The sequence below is a fragment of the Mirounga leonina genome, unplaced genomic scaffold, assembly GCF_011800145.1.
Source record: "Mirounga leonina isolate KUSES-001 unplaced genomic scaffold, KU_Mleo_1.0 Mir_204, whole genome shotgun sequence".
NCBI classification, from domain to species: Eukaryota; Metazoa; Chordata; class Mammalia; order Carnivora; family Phocidae; genus Mirounga; species Mirounga leonina.
Genome location: NW_023270513.1, coordinates 7,210,038 through 7,225,331, shown reverse-complemented (window position 1 = coordinate 7,225,331; position 15,294 = coordinate 7,210,038). Strand labels below are relative to the sequence as shown.

General features: G+C 34.6%; 1 protein-coding gene across 6 annotated transcripts in view; it reads left to right on the top strand.

Annotated features, from left to right (window-relative positions):
- Nucleotides 1-15,294, top strand: part of ATRX (ATRX chromatin remodeler) — a 309,544-nt gene that overhangs the window by 252,682 nt on the left and 41,568 nt on the right. For all 6 annotated transcript variants that reach the window (XM_035028787.1, XM_035028786.1, XM_035028789.1 and 3 more), the window contains 2 exons: nucleotides 1,710-1,816; nucleotides 13,028-13,136. In XM_035028787.1, the coding sequence (XP_034884678.1) occupies nucleotides 1,710-1,816; nucleotides 13,028-13,136 (216 nt within the window). The remainder of the gene's footprint in view (nucleotides 1-1,709; nucleotides 1,817-13,027; nucleotides 13,137-15,294) is intronic.

Here is a 15,294-nt window from a genome sequence, read left to right as displayed (position 1 = left end):
TTTAATATTTTTTTTTAAGATTTTTTATTTATTTATCAGAGAGAGAGAGAGACAGAGGCAGGCAGAGGGAGAAGCAGGCTCCTTGCTGAGCAAGGAGCCCGATGTGGGACTCAATCCCAGGACCCTGGGATCATGACCTGAGCCGAAGGAAGACGCTTAACCAACTGAGCCACCCAGGGTTCCTGTTTAAAAAGATTTTTTTATTTGAGAGAGAGAGAGAGCATAAGTGGGGGGTGGGTGGGAGGTGGGGCAGAGGGAGAGGGAATCTCAAGCAGACTCCCAGCTGAGCGTAGAGCCTGACCTGGGGCTGTATCTCATGACCCTGAGGTCGTGACCTGAGCCAAAATCAGAGTCACTTAACCAACTGAGCTACCCAGGTGCCCTTTATTTATTTATTTACTTATTTACTATTTTATATATATATATATATTAAAGTTTTTATTTAAATTCCAGTTAGTTAACATACAGTGTAATGAATAATGTTAGTTTCATGTTAAATAGATGATGGGGATTAAAGAGTGCACTTGTGATGAGTACCAGGTGTTGTATGGAAGTGTTGAATCAGTATACTGTACACCTGAAATTATTTTTAGTTTCATTTTAATACCACGTAAGACTTTATGTGAACATTTTAATAACACTTAAGACTTTATGTGAACAAATAGTTTTCATGGCTCAAAACAGGAGTTAGGGAACTACTGGGATGGAGAATCAGGAATCTGCAGACATATTTGAAATGAACAACAAAGTGTTTTAGAATGTGTACAAGTCTAAAATTACTCAAATTCTTTTTTTTTTAATATTTTATTTATTTGAGAGAGAGAGAATGAGAGACAGAGAGCACGAGAGGGAAGAGGGTCAGAGGGAGAAGCAGACCCCCACTGAGCAGGGAGCCCGATGTGGGACTCGATCCCAGGACTCCAGGATCATGACCTGAGCCGAAGGCAGTCGCTTAACCAACTGAGCCACCCAGGCGCCCTACTCAAATTCTTTTAATAGTTAACATTTTTTCTCATATTCTTTAAATAGTTTCTTTTGTACACCAGAAGTTTTTAATTTTGATGAAATCCACTTCATCAACTTTTTTTCCCCATAGATCATACTTTTGGTGTTATGTCTCAGAATTGTCTAACCCCAAGTTATGAGGATTTTCTTCTTGCGTTTTTCTAAACATTCTACAGTTTTACATTTTGAAATCAGATTTATATTCCATTTTGAATTATTTTTTCTATAAAGTGTGAGGTTTAAGCCAAAGTTCTTTTTTTTTTTTTTTTTGCATATGGATGTTGAATTTTGCCAAGACCATTGTTGAAAAGATTATCTTTTTTCCACTGAATTGCCTTTGCCCCCTTGTGAAAAGCCATTTAGCTAACTATATATTGTGTGGCTCTACATCTGAACTCTGTATTCTGTACCATCAATATGTGCTTGTCCCTTAATCAGTACTACACCATTCTGATTACTCTAGCTTTTTAAGTGTTGAAATCATGTAGAGTTAGGTCTCCAACTTTTTCTCTTTCAAAGTTGTTTTGGCTACTCTGTGTGTTCAGCATTCTCATATAAACTTTATAGAATCAGCTCGTTAATTTCTCAAAATTCCTACTGTGGTTTTGATTAGAATTGTGTTGAATTTGTAAGTCAATTTGGGAAGAAGTGATATTTTTACTATGTGACCCTTCTAATCCATTAACACCAATCCATTTTTTTAGCCTTGTTTTCAGCCAGTCTCTCATATCTCTGGACTTGATTGAAGATTTTCTTGAATTGGCCAGTAGGGAAAAGACAGAAGATAAAGATAAACCTCTTATTTATAAAGGTGAGTTACAAACATTTCTATATCATAATTTTTGGAACCTTCATTTAAACGTATTATACAAACATTTTAACAATAAAAGAAAAAATACTCCCCAGACACACAACTTTAATATATCTATTTTTTCTGTACATTCTTCTTGTCCTTATCTATATATATATGGTCTTTATTGTTGCAATTGCAACATGAAATAAGATTTTTTGTTCTTTTTTTTTTTTAAGATTTTTTTAAAAATTTATCTAAGGGAGATAGTGAGAGCAGGAACACAAGCAGGGGGAGAGGGAGAGGGTGAAGCAGGCTTCCTGTGGAGCAGGGAGCCCGATGTGGGGCTCGATCTCAGGACCCTGGGATTGTGACCTGAGCTGAAGGCAGATGCTTAACGACTGACCCACCCAGGTGCCCCAAGAGTTTTTGTTCTTATAAAGAGCTTTATTGAGATAATTCACATATAATGCAGTTCATCCATTTTAAGTGAACAATTCAGTGGTTTTTAGTATTTTCATAGAGTTCTGCAACTGTCACCACAATTTTCAGCCTTTTTAATCACCACCAAAGAAACCCTGTACCCTTTAGCTATTACCCTCCTACCCCTGCCTTCCACCTCTTCAGATCTTAAGCAATCACTAATGAAACTACTTTCTGTTTCTACAGATTGACCTATTCTGAAACTTTCATATAAATGGATTCATATAATATGTGGTCTTTTGTGACTGGCTTCTTTCACGTAGTATGTTTTCAAAGTTCTTCCATGTTGTAGCATGTGTCAGTACTTCATTCATTAGGCCATAAAGATCTAATAATATTCCATTGTATGGATAATACCCACATTTTGATTATCCATTTATTCATTCACAGATATCTGGGTTGTTTTCATTTTCTGACTGTTCTGACTAGTGCTGTGATAAATATTTATATGCAAGTTTTTATTTAAACATCTGTTTTCACTTCTTTTGGATATATACTTAGGAATGGAATTATTGGGTCATATGGTAATTTTAACTTATTGAGGAACCACCAGACTGTTTTCCATACTGGCTGCACTATTTTACATTTCCACAAGCCGTATAAAAGGGTTCCAGTTTCTCCACATCTTCACCAATACTTACCTTCTGTTTTGTTTTGTTTTGTTTTGTTTTGTTTTATTACAGGTATACCTCAGAGTTATTGCGGGTTTGGTTCCAGACCACTGCAATAATGTGAATACTTCAATAAAGGGAGTCAAATTAGTTTTTTTTGGTTTCCCAGTGCATATAAAAGTGCATACAAAAGTTATATTTACACTATTCTGTAGTCTGTTAAGTGTGCAATAGCATTATATCTAAAAAAAAGTATATACTTTAATTAAAAAATACTTTATTGCTAAAAGACACCAACCATCATCTGAGTTTTCAGCAAGTTGTAATTTTTTTCTGGTGGAGGATTTTGCCATGGTGTTGGCATTTCAGTAATCTTCACAGCATCTTCACCAGGAGTAGATTCCACCTGAGGAAACCACTTTCTTTGCTCACCTGTAAGAGGCAACTCCTCATCTGTTCAAGTTTTATAATGACATTGTAGCAATTCAGTCCTATCTTCAGGCTTCACTTCTAATTCTAGTTCTCTTGCTATTTCAACCACATCTGCAGTTATGTCCTCCTCTCAAAGTCATCCATGAGGGTTGGATTCAACTTCTTCCAAACTCCTGTTAATGTTGATATTTTGAACTCTTCCCATGAATCACAAATGTTTTTAATAGCATGTAGAATGGTGAATCCTTTCCAGAAGGTTTTCAGTTTACCTAGATCCATCAGAGGAGTCACTATCTGTATAAGTTTTGGTGAAAGTGAGTCCTCCTACTTTGTTTCTCTTCAACATTATTTTGGCTATTCTGGGTCCCTGGCAATTCCATATGAATTTTAGAATCACCTTGTAAATTTCTACAGAGAAATCAGCATAGGGATTCTGATTAAGATTCTGATAGGGATTACCTTGAATCTGTATTTCATTTTAGGAAGTATTGCCATCTTAACAATATTAAGTCTTCTGATCCATGAACATAGAACGTTTTAGCATTTGTTTAGGTCTTTAATTTTCTTTCACCAGTATTTTGTGGTTTTTAGTGTATACATTTTAAATGTCATGTGTTAAATTTATTCTTATTTTATTCTTTTTGATGGTATTGTAATAGAATTTTCTTAATTATATTTTTGGATTATTCCTTGCAAATGTTTAAAAAAATTGAGTTTTGTATATTAACTCATTTATTAGTCCTGATAGTTTTTAAGTGGATATTTGTTTATTTATTTATTTATTTTGTTAGTCACTATACACTACTTCATTAGTTTGTGGTGTAGTGTTCCATAATTCATTGTTTGCATATAACACCCAGTGCTCATTGCTGTACGTGCCCTCCTTAATACCAATCACTGGGCTAACCCATCCCCTACCGCCCTCCCCTCTGAAACCCTCAGTTTGTTTCCCAGAGTCCATAGTCTCTCATGGTTCATCTCTCCCTCTGATTTCCCCTCCTTCATTTTTCCCTTCCTTCTAATGTCCTCCATGCTATTCCTTATGTTCCACATATAAGTGAAACCATATGATAATTGTCTTTCTCTGCTTGACTTACTTCACTTAGCATAATCCCCTTCAGTTCCATCCATGTTGATGCAATTGGTGGGTATTCATCCTTTCTGATGGCTAATATTCCATTGTGTATATGGACCACATCTTCTTTATCCATTCGTCTGCTGAAGGGCATCTCAGCTCCTTCTACAGTTTGGCTATTGTGGGCATTGCTGCTATGAACATTAGGGTGCATGTGCCCCTTCTTTTCAGTACATCTGTATTTTTGGGTTAAATGCCAATAACCAGTAACAGAATTGAAGCAATGATCAAAAACCTCCCAAAAAACAAGAGTCCAGGGCCTGATGGGTTCCCAGGGGAATTCTCCCAAACATTTAAAGAAGAAGTAATACCTATTCTTCTGAAGCTATTTTAAAAAATAGAAATGGAAGGAATACTTCCAAACTCATTCTATGAGGGCAGCATTACCTTGATCCCAAAACCAGGCAAAGACACCATCAAAAAGGAGAATTACAGACCAATATCCCTGATTAATATGGATGCCAAAATTCTCAACAAGATCCTAGGCAATAGGGATCCAACAGTACATTAAAAAGATTATCCATCATGACCAGGTGGGATTTATTCCTGGGATGCAGGTTATGGTGTATAATTCTCTTTATATGTTGCTGGATTCTGTTCACTAGTATTTTGTTGAGGATTTGTGCATCCTTACACATAAGATATAACTAATTTTCAGTTTGCTTTCTTTTAATATCTTTGTCTGGTTTTGATAGGAGGCTAATACTGGCCTCATTTAATGAGTCAAGAAGTATTCCTTTTCCTGGTTTTTGAAAGAGTTTGGGAAGAATTGGTATGAGTTCTTTAAATGTTTGCCAAAATTTAGCACTGAAACCATCTGGACCTGGGTTTTTCCTGTGGGTAGTTTTTATCATCAGCAGCAGCAATATTATGAAATATATATATATAACATAAAATTTAACATTTTGTCAGAGTGAAAAAGCAACCTACAGAATAGGAGAAAACATTTGCAAATCATCTATCTTGTAAGGGGTTAATATTCAGAATACATAAAGAACTACTATAATTCAACAACAAACAGATAACCTGATTCAGAAAATGGCTAGAAGATTCAAATAGACATATCTCTGAAGATAATACACAAATGACCTACAAGCACATGAAAATATGCCCAACATCATTAATCTTTAGAGAAACACAAATCAAAACCACAGTGAAATATAACCTCACACTATTAGAATGGCTACTGTCAAACAAATCCGTAAATAACAGGTTGGTGATGATGTGGAGAAATTGGAACATTGGTGCACTCTTGGTGGGAATGTAAAATGATACAACTACTGTGTAAATCAGTATGGCAGTTCCTCAGAAAATTAAAACTAGAATTATATGATCCAACAACACTACTTCTGGGTAAATACTCAAAAGAATTGAAAGCGTAGTCTTGAAAGAGATTTTTTTTTTTAAAAACTTTATTTATTTGACAGAGAGAGACACAGCAAGAGAGGGAACACAAGCAGGGGGAGTGGGAGAGGGAGGAGCAGGCTTCCCGCTGAGCAGGGAGCCCGATGCGGGGCTCGATCCCAGGACCCTGGGATCATGACCTGAGCCGAAGGCAGATGCTTAACGACTGAGCCACCCAGGCGCCCCTTGAAAGAGATATTTGTACACTCATATTCATAGCCACATTATTCACAATAATGAAAAGGTAGAAATAATCCGAGTGTATGTTGGTGGGTGAATGGATAAACAGAATGTGGTATATACACAGTGGAGTATTTTTCAGCTCTTAAAAGGAAGGAAATCTCGTCACATGCTACAACCCTGAAGAAATAAACCAGCACAAAAGTGAAATAAACCACAAAAAAAGGTGAATACTGTGTGATTTCATTTACTTCACATATCTAAGGTAGTCAGATACACAGAGACAAAGTAGATCGGTGCTTACTGTGGGGAAGGAGAGAATGGGGAGTTGTGGTTTAGTGGATATAGAGTTTCAGTTTGCAAGTATAAAAAGTTCTGGAGATCTGTTAACACAACTGAATTATACACTTAAAATGGTTAAGATGGTAAATTTTATGGTATGTGGTTGTTTTTTGTTTTTGTTTTTTTTTCTTAGTACAATATAAGAAGTTACATAGCCAGCTGCTAGTGGAGGTTGGGTAAAACAGGAGTTTGTTTTGTTTTGTTTTGCACCAAATCTTTCTGATTTATCTGTCTTTTATTAAAAATACAAATTTTAAAAAACTGATAAGAGATACGGGACAAGAAACTTAAAACTCCATAATGATTTGTTTACTCTATAAGACAGATTTATATATAAAGTTAATGGACATTGAATTTAAAAAAATTTGATGAGTACCTACCAGCTGTTCTGCCAACGACTAGGAAACACAGTTGTAGTCCCTTTCTTGAGGAGCTAATAGTCTAATGGTGAATACAGATGTTAAAGACAAAAAAATTAAATGTCCAGGAAATTGAGGGGCAGTATTTCTGTGATTTAAGAAGTTGTTCTAATCTCTCTGCCTCAAACTATCTCAGACAACTCCTTAACCATATTTCCCCTAATCAGTCAATTAATTGGGGGAAAAAAGCCAAATTGGGAGGGGAGAGATAGGAAGGGAAACAGGTTTTTACCATTTTGGTCATTTTTTTTTTTTAAAGATTTTATTTATTTATTCATGAGAGAGAGAGAGAGAGGCAGAGGCAGAGGGAGAAGCAGGCTCCCCGCGGAGCAGGGAGCCCGATGCGGGACTCGATCCCAGGACTCTGGGATCATGACCTGAGCTGAAGGCAGATGCTTAACCGACTGAGCCACCCAGGCGTCCCCATTTTGGTCATTTTTAAGTGTATAGTTCTATGGCATTAAGTACACCCATATTACCATGCAACCATCACCACCATTTTAAAATTTTCACTTTTGCTGGGGAGCAAGTCTAAGAAGCTCCTTATGTTGTCATACCAGAAGTCCCTCTCCCCATAAATTAAATTTTGTTTTTTTCACTGATTTCATAAACATTTTGATGTCACTCCACATATGATGTTCTGTCACTTTCAGCTCTATAATCATCTGTCCAGTAAAATCGTAATTTACTTATTTCTCCATTATTATATATCAGGATTATTATATTCAATTTTTCACTATTACTGGTAGTCTACTGTAGGTGCCTTGATGAGAGTAGATTTTTAAAAATTTCTTCTGGTTAAATTTCCATGTAAAATGATGATTTTAGGGTATACTATTTTTCTATTTGAGAATAATAATACAGTGTATGTTATAAATACTATTTACAGTACTCATATTTCTTTATCTAAATATTGAAGTTGAGGGGTGCCTGGCTGGCTCAGTTGGAAGAACATGCAACTCTTGATCTTGGGGTTGTGGGTTTGAGCCCCACATTGGGTGTAGAGATTACTTAAATAAAACTTTAAAAATAAATACATAAATATTAAAGTTGACAGTTACCTTGTTAGCAACAATATAAAGACTACATTTAGGTTTCCTTTCTAATAAAAGGGAATCTTTATTATTTATATCTTTTCTGTGGATAATTATGTAGTTATTTGAATGATCAGAATCCTGTTTTTCTTTTAACAGCTATTGAGATATAAACCTATTTTTGATGAAGAAATACTTTCAAAAAGGAGGCTATAATTGTGGCCTTTTTTAAATTTGAAGTATATCTGACACACAGTACCCTATTCGTTTCAAGTGTACATCATAGTGATTTGATATTTTTATACATTATGAGATGACCTCCATGATAAGTCTAGTTACCATGTGTTTACTGCACAAAGTTATTACAATACTATTGGCCATATTCTTTATGCTGTACATTACATGCCATGACTTTATTTAATAGCTGGAAGTTTGTATCTCTTAATTCTGTTCACATTTTTTGCTCATTCCCCAACTCCTCCCCACTCTGGTAACTAACAGCTTGTTTCCTGTAACTATGAGTCTCTTTCTGTCTTTCTGTTTGTTAGATTCCACATATGAGTAAAATCATATAGTATTTGTCTTTCTCTGTCTTACTTATTTTGCTTAGCATAATACCTTCTAGGTCCATCCATGTTGTTGCCAGGTGGCAAGATCTCATCCTTGTTTATGGCTGAGTAATATTCCTCTCTGTGTGTGTGTGTGTGTGTGTGTGTTATTTTATTTTATTAGGTTGCTTCCATATCTTAGCTATTGTAAATAATGCTGCAGTGAAAATAGGGGTTAATATATCTCTTTGATTTGGTGTTTCCGTTTTCTTTGGAAAAATACCCCAAAGTGGAATATTGGATCATGGGGTAGTTCTATTCTAATTTTTTGAGGAACCTCCATAGTGGCTGCATCAATTTTACATTCCCACCAACAGTGTATAAAGGTTCCCTTTTTTCAACATCCTTGCTGACACTTGTTATTTTTTGTCTTTTTGATAATAGCTAATCTAAGCAGTGTGGAGTGATACCTTATTGTGGTTTTAATTTGCACTTTGCTGATGCCTAGTGATGTTGTGTATCTTTTCATGTGCCTATTGGCCATCTTTATGTTGTCTTTGAAAAAATGTCTATTCAAGTCTTCTGCCCATTTTTAAATCATTTTATTTGGGTTTTTTGATATTAAGTTGTGTAAGTTCTTTATATGTTTTGGAATTGAACCCCTTATTGGGTTTATGATTTGCAAATATCTTCTCCCATTCAGTAAATTGCCATTTTGTTTTGTTGAAGGTTTTCTTCACTGCAAAAACTTTCTAATTTGATATAATCCCATTTGTTTATTTTAGCTTTCATTGCCCTTGCTTGAGAAGACTGGTCCAAAAAAAAAAATATTGCTAAAATGGATGTCAGTGAGCTTATTGCCTATGTTTTCTTCTGGGAGTTTTATTGTTTCAGGTCTTACATTCAAGTCTTTAAACCATTTTCAATTTATTTTTGTATATGGTGTAAGATAGTGGTCCAGTTTCATTCTTTTGCATGTAGCTGTTTAGTTTTCCCTACATCATTTATTGAAGAGGCTTTTTTCCCCCCATTGCATATTCTTGCCTCCTTTGGCATAGATTAATTTACCATATATGGATGGTTTATTTATGGGCTCTCTATCTTATTCCATTGTTTTATGTATCTGCTTTTGCTCTAGTACCATACTGTTTTGATGACTATATCTTTGTAGTATAGTTTGAGACCAGGGAGCATGATACCTCCAGCTTTATTCTTCTTTCTCAAGATTGCTTAGACTATTTGGCATATTTTGTGGTTCTATACAAATTTTAGGATTCTTTGTTCTAGTTCTGTGAAAAAATGTATTGTGATCTTTTCTTTTTTTGTCTGATGGTACCTGGAGTACTCTTGGAATATAGTGCTATTGTTTTTAATTTTAATTTTCTAATCCTGTTGATAATATTGGTAGTATTTTCTCTTATTGTACTCATTTTAAATATAATAATTTTTTAGGTAGGAAATAAAACCCTAATAACCTCCTGTGCAAGCTGTAGGCAGGTGGTATCTTTATTTTTAGACAGGTGCATTGGTTGCTTAGATCACTGTAGTAATTGAAAAGGAACATTTGCTCTTTATTTGATACCATACCATATACTATGTCATTGGTTTACTAAGACATTTACCTAGTAAAAAAGAGTAGAATTCCTTTTTTACCAAGCAAAATCTTACATGGAATATTAGTACATTGGGCCTGGGTTGCTAAAGAAGTGAAGAGATCACTCCTCCTTCCCTAACTGGGGTTAAGAGTCACCACTAAGCCACTGCCTCATTAGCACACCTCAAATTAGCTGTTTACAGAACCCATAAAGTATTCCAGGGTTTATTTCATTTTGTAAGTATAGGGTACTTACCACGTGCAAGGCACAATCTAGATGCTAAGGATAAAGAAGCTAACAAAAAAAATATGTCCCTAACCTCCTAGAGACTACATTTTTGTTAGGGAAGACCAATAAGAAACAAACAGGAAATGTATAGTTTAAAAATGCAATGGAGAAATAATGAAATACTTTAAAGGTGATAGGCAGTTTTGGGGGACAATATGTAAATTGACCGGGCAAGGCTTTACTGATGTCCCTCATAGAACTGGACATGTAGTAGGTCCATAGTAAATGTTTGCTGAACTGGCAGGGTAATACATTGCCCTTACCTGGATATTCTTTAGTTATTTTCCATAGAGAATCATGCTCTGGTGATGCATTTTTTATGTTCCCATTACGTTTAAGTGCTAGGTATACACTGGCACTTTTTAATCCTTATCGCTACCCCCTTCTTTGTTTCTAAGGCCCCTCCTTATTGATATGTCTTTAACCTATATATGGGTAGTGTATATATGTATTCCTTGATTTGAGTATGGTTAAGTATAATGTTGGCTTAAATGGATTTTTCTGTTATCTATTATTAGTTTTATTAGTTCAATTCAATTAGTTCAATTTATTAGTGTTCTGGCAGTGCTTCATTATCTGAAAGACAAAGTACCAGAAAAGTTACATCAATTTATTCTACTATCATGAATAAATGGAAAATGCCTATTTTACTATATACCTGTAGTACTATAATTACATTTTCCCCATCTTTAATGGGTAAAAACAATTGTCATTGTTTTAATTTGTACTTTTTTGACCACTGGCAAGATTGAATATTTTTCCATATGGTTGTTAGTTTATATTTAATTTAATAAATTATCTTCAGCAAACATTTGTTTTAACTATTAGTTCAGTTTGTCCTTTGTATCACTATTACTACTACTACTGCTGTGTACTGGACACTGAACTAGGTTCAAGGGTATTACAGGAAATCATGTTATAGGGATGATCACATATAAATGTGCCCTAGTAGAGACAGATATAATTTGATGTGGGATCTTGGATGATAATATTAAGTACTCAGTGAGCTTAATTACTGTGTGACAGGCACTGTTCTAAGGGATTTTTTTCCTTATATCAGCTCATTTAAAAAACAGTAGCCCTATACAATAGGTGCTCAGCTAGCTCCATTTTTAAAGATAAACACATTTTCACATTTTCTGAATGAAAATGCTAATAAATGGTGAACCTGGGATTTTTTTAAAAATCTATAATTTTGGTGACTAACCTGTGCTGACTTTATCACTTTTTAAGTGTTGGATTCATAGTACAGATTATTCATTTGTATTATCAGAGAAAGGTGAGTATGTTGAAATACTTTAAAAATATTAATACCATATTTAATTTATTTATGATTAGCATATTAACTTTAATAATTACCCTGTTAGGTGAACAATTAATGGAAATGTGACTCCAGCCTCTTTTTTATCCAACCATCTATCTCAAATTCTTTTTTCCTTAGCTGTGTATGCCTTTTTTTTTCCAATTGAAAGAAATAAAAATCACAAATAAATAAATAGACTTTCTTACCAATTGCCAAATTTCCAGCAAGGAAATTACAAGTTTTCAGTATAAGTAAAGATACGGGTAAGTAATAAACATGTTGAAAAGCACCTTTTAAACGAAGTACTAAATTTAAATAAAAACTTTGCTGAAAGATCTAAATCTCAGTTTTGTCAACTTCTTGTTTTTATGTTAAGATTCTAGGATGTGACTCTGGAGGGGAAATAGTAGTAGTATGTTTACAATTAAAAGAACTGGAATGGAAATTATGTATAATAAAATATAAAAATATCATAAGTACTTAATTTGGTATTTTAGTTTTAATGTAAGTCTTGGGTAAATATTCACCTCACTGTCCAAAAGTCGATCAGTATCAACTTGTTAATAAGGGAGGAAACCTGGCCATTTACAGATTTAATTAAAAGCAAGCTTCATGAACATAATGCAGTTTAATCATATTCTTTTTACGGTTTTAAAGGTTTCTAATCAAGGAAATCTTTTAAGAAATTCACATGTAGATGAAATACTTTCTTTTTTCTTGTTATTTGTGGATCCCACATTTGTGAATTTGCCTTTCTGCTAAATTTATTTGTAACTCCAAAATCAGTACTTGCCGTACTTCAGCAGTTATTCGCCAACACGTGCTGAGTGGCAAAAAACTCGAGTTGCCTGAGAAACACACTTCCAGTCAAGGTGGGACAAGATGATACCTTCCTTCTTTCTTGTTTCAGTTCTGATCCGGTAAATAAGCTTCTGTTCCACAGCCTATTTAGTGTTATGGTCTTCACATTTTTGAGCTTTTTGGTGGCAATCTTTCGGTTTCAAGTGGCCTTCAGGCTGGCGTTTAAGTGTTGTCCAGTTTCCTAAGTACCAGGAGGCTGCAATGCACCTTACAGAGAACAGCAGCGGACAGGCTGGGTTCAGGAATGACTTACAGCACTGCTGGCCATGAGTTCAATGCAAACAAATCAACAACATATCAGTGCAAGTTGTCTCGTGGTGGCACCTCTGCCTTGTGGGCTCAGACCCTCTCCGTGTGCGGCTCCCAGTGATGAAATACTTTTTTAAAGTACCTTTGCTATTCAATATCTATTGGAAATAAATCTGTGGTGAATTTATTTGTTAATATAGTGAATTACACCTTGATTAAAAAAATTTATATTTTACTATGCAAATAAAATATATATAACCAGATTTTAAATGGTGAGCAGGGAAGAAAATCTGTTATTACTAGCAGAACAATATATATCAAATCTCTCTTTTCTTGTTAAATTTTCAGGTGAAGGGAAGTGGCTGCGAAACATTGACTATTACCGTTTAGATGGTTCTACTACTGCACAGTCAAGGAAAAAATGGGCTGAAGAATTTAATGATGAAACTAATGTGAGGTAGGAAACATTTTTTGTTTGCACAGAGAGTTTTTAAAAAATAATTTTATATCTGGGACACCTGGGTAGTTCAGTCGGTTAAGCGGCCAGCTCTTGATTTCAACTCAGGACATGATCTCAGGGGCCTAGGATCAAGTCCCGCATTGGGCTCCCCACTCAGCAGGGACTCTGCTTGTCTTCCTTTCTTTCTGTCCCTCCCCCTGCCTGCTTGCTCTCTCTCTCTCTCAAATAAATAAATCTTAAAAAAAAAAAAAAGCTGCTGTGAATGTTGTGTACAGGTTTAGTGTAGACCTATAATTTCATTTCTCTAGTATAAATGCCCAGGAGTATGATAGCTAGGTTGCATGGTAAGTGGCTGGTTTTTTAATAAACTGCCAAGTTGTTTTCCAGAGTGGCTGTACTTCTTTACAATGCCACCAATAAAGTGCGAAAGATCAAGTTTTTCTGCATCCTCACCAGGATTTGGTGTTAGCACTGTTTTTTATTTTGGCTGTTCTGATGGGTATGTAGTGGTAAATCATTGTGTCTTAAATTTGCATTTCCCTGATGGCTGGTTATGTTGAGCAGTCTTTTCATATATTTATCTGCTATCTTTATATCCTCTTTAGTGAAATGTTGGTCTTTTGCCCATTTTGTTAAGTTTTGGAAATTTTTTATGTGATTTAGATATGAGTCATTTGTCAGGTATGTGGTTTGCCAGTATTTTCTGCCAGTCTACAGCATGTCTTTTCATCCCCTTCACAAGGTTGTTCACAGAGCAAAAGTTTTTAGTTTTGATCAAGTCTAGTTTGTTAATTTTATATATTATGTTTTTGGTGTCAAGTCTGTGAATTCTTCCACAAGTGCTAGTTCATACAGATTTCCTCTTTTGCTCTAGTTTTATAGTTTTACATTTTACAATTTATATTTTATATTTAAGTCTGAGGTGCATTTTGAGGTAATTTTTCTATAAATTGTGAGATTTGGGTCAAGTTCACTTTTTTCTTTTTCTCGTGTTTTGCCTACAGATACCCATTTGCTCTAGCATCATTTGTTAAAAAAGCCATCCTTCCTCCACCAAATTGCTTTTGCACTTCTATAAAAAATCAGTCTATTTCTTGGTTCACTGTTCTGTTCCATTGATCTGTATGTCTGTTCTTTTGTCATTGCCACATAGTCTTGAATATTGTAGCTGTTAGAGTAAGCTTTAATGACAGGTTGAGTGATATCTCCTACTTTATTCTACTTTTTCCAAATTGTTTTAGCTAGTCTAATATCTTTGCCTTCATATATAAATTTTAGAATCTTCATATATCTACAAATGTCTTGCAAGGCTTGTAATAGTAATTGCATTAAATGTCTTAGCATTGGGGAGAACTGATAGTTTTACTATATTGAGCCTCCTGTGAACATATTTTTTCTATTTATATGGATCTTTTATTTCTTTCATCAGTGTTGATAGTTTTCAACAATAAGTCCTGTATTTGTTTTGTTAGGTTTACACCTAGATATTTTATTTTTCTGAATGACTGTATATGATATAATTTTGGCTTTTGCATGTTCATTGCTAGTATGAAGAGATGCAGTTGACTTTTGTTTTGATCTTATTACCTGTGATCTTGCTGAACTCACTTACTTATTCTAGGAGTTTGTTTAATAGATTCTCTGAGATTTTCTACTAGACCATTATGTCATCTGCAAGTAAGGATAGTTTTACTATTTCTACCTTTCTGATCTGTATGCTGTTTATTTCCTTTTCTTTCCATATTGCACTGGCTACAACTTCAGTAATATGTTAAATAGCAATGATGAGAGTGAACATTCTTGCATACTTCTTGATATTAAGAGCATTCAATGTTGGTTAACTATACTGTTAGCTATATAATTTTTTAGGTATTCTTTATAAATTTGAGGAAGTTCCCTTCTGTTCCTAGTTTGTGGAGAGTTTTTATTTGAATGGGTATTTAATTTTGTCAGATGCTTTTCCTGTCTCATTTAATTTTAATAAGTTTTCTTCTTTAGCCTGTTACATGCTATATTACGTAGATTGATTTTCAAATATTGAACCAGCCTTGCATCCCTGGAATAAACCCCATTTGGTCATGGTGTATAATTCTTTTTGTATACTAAGGGTTTTATTTGCTAATACTTTGTTGTGGGATATTTATGAGATATTGGT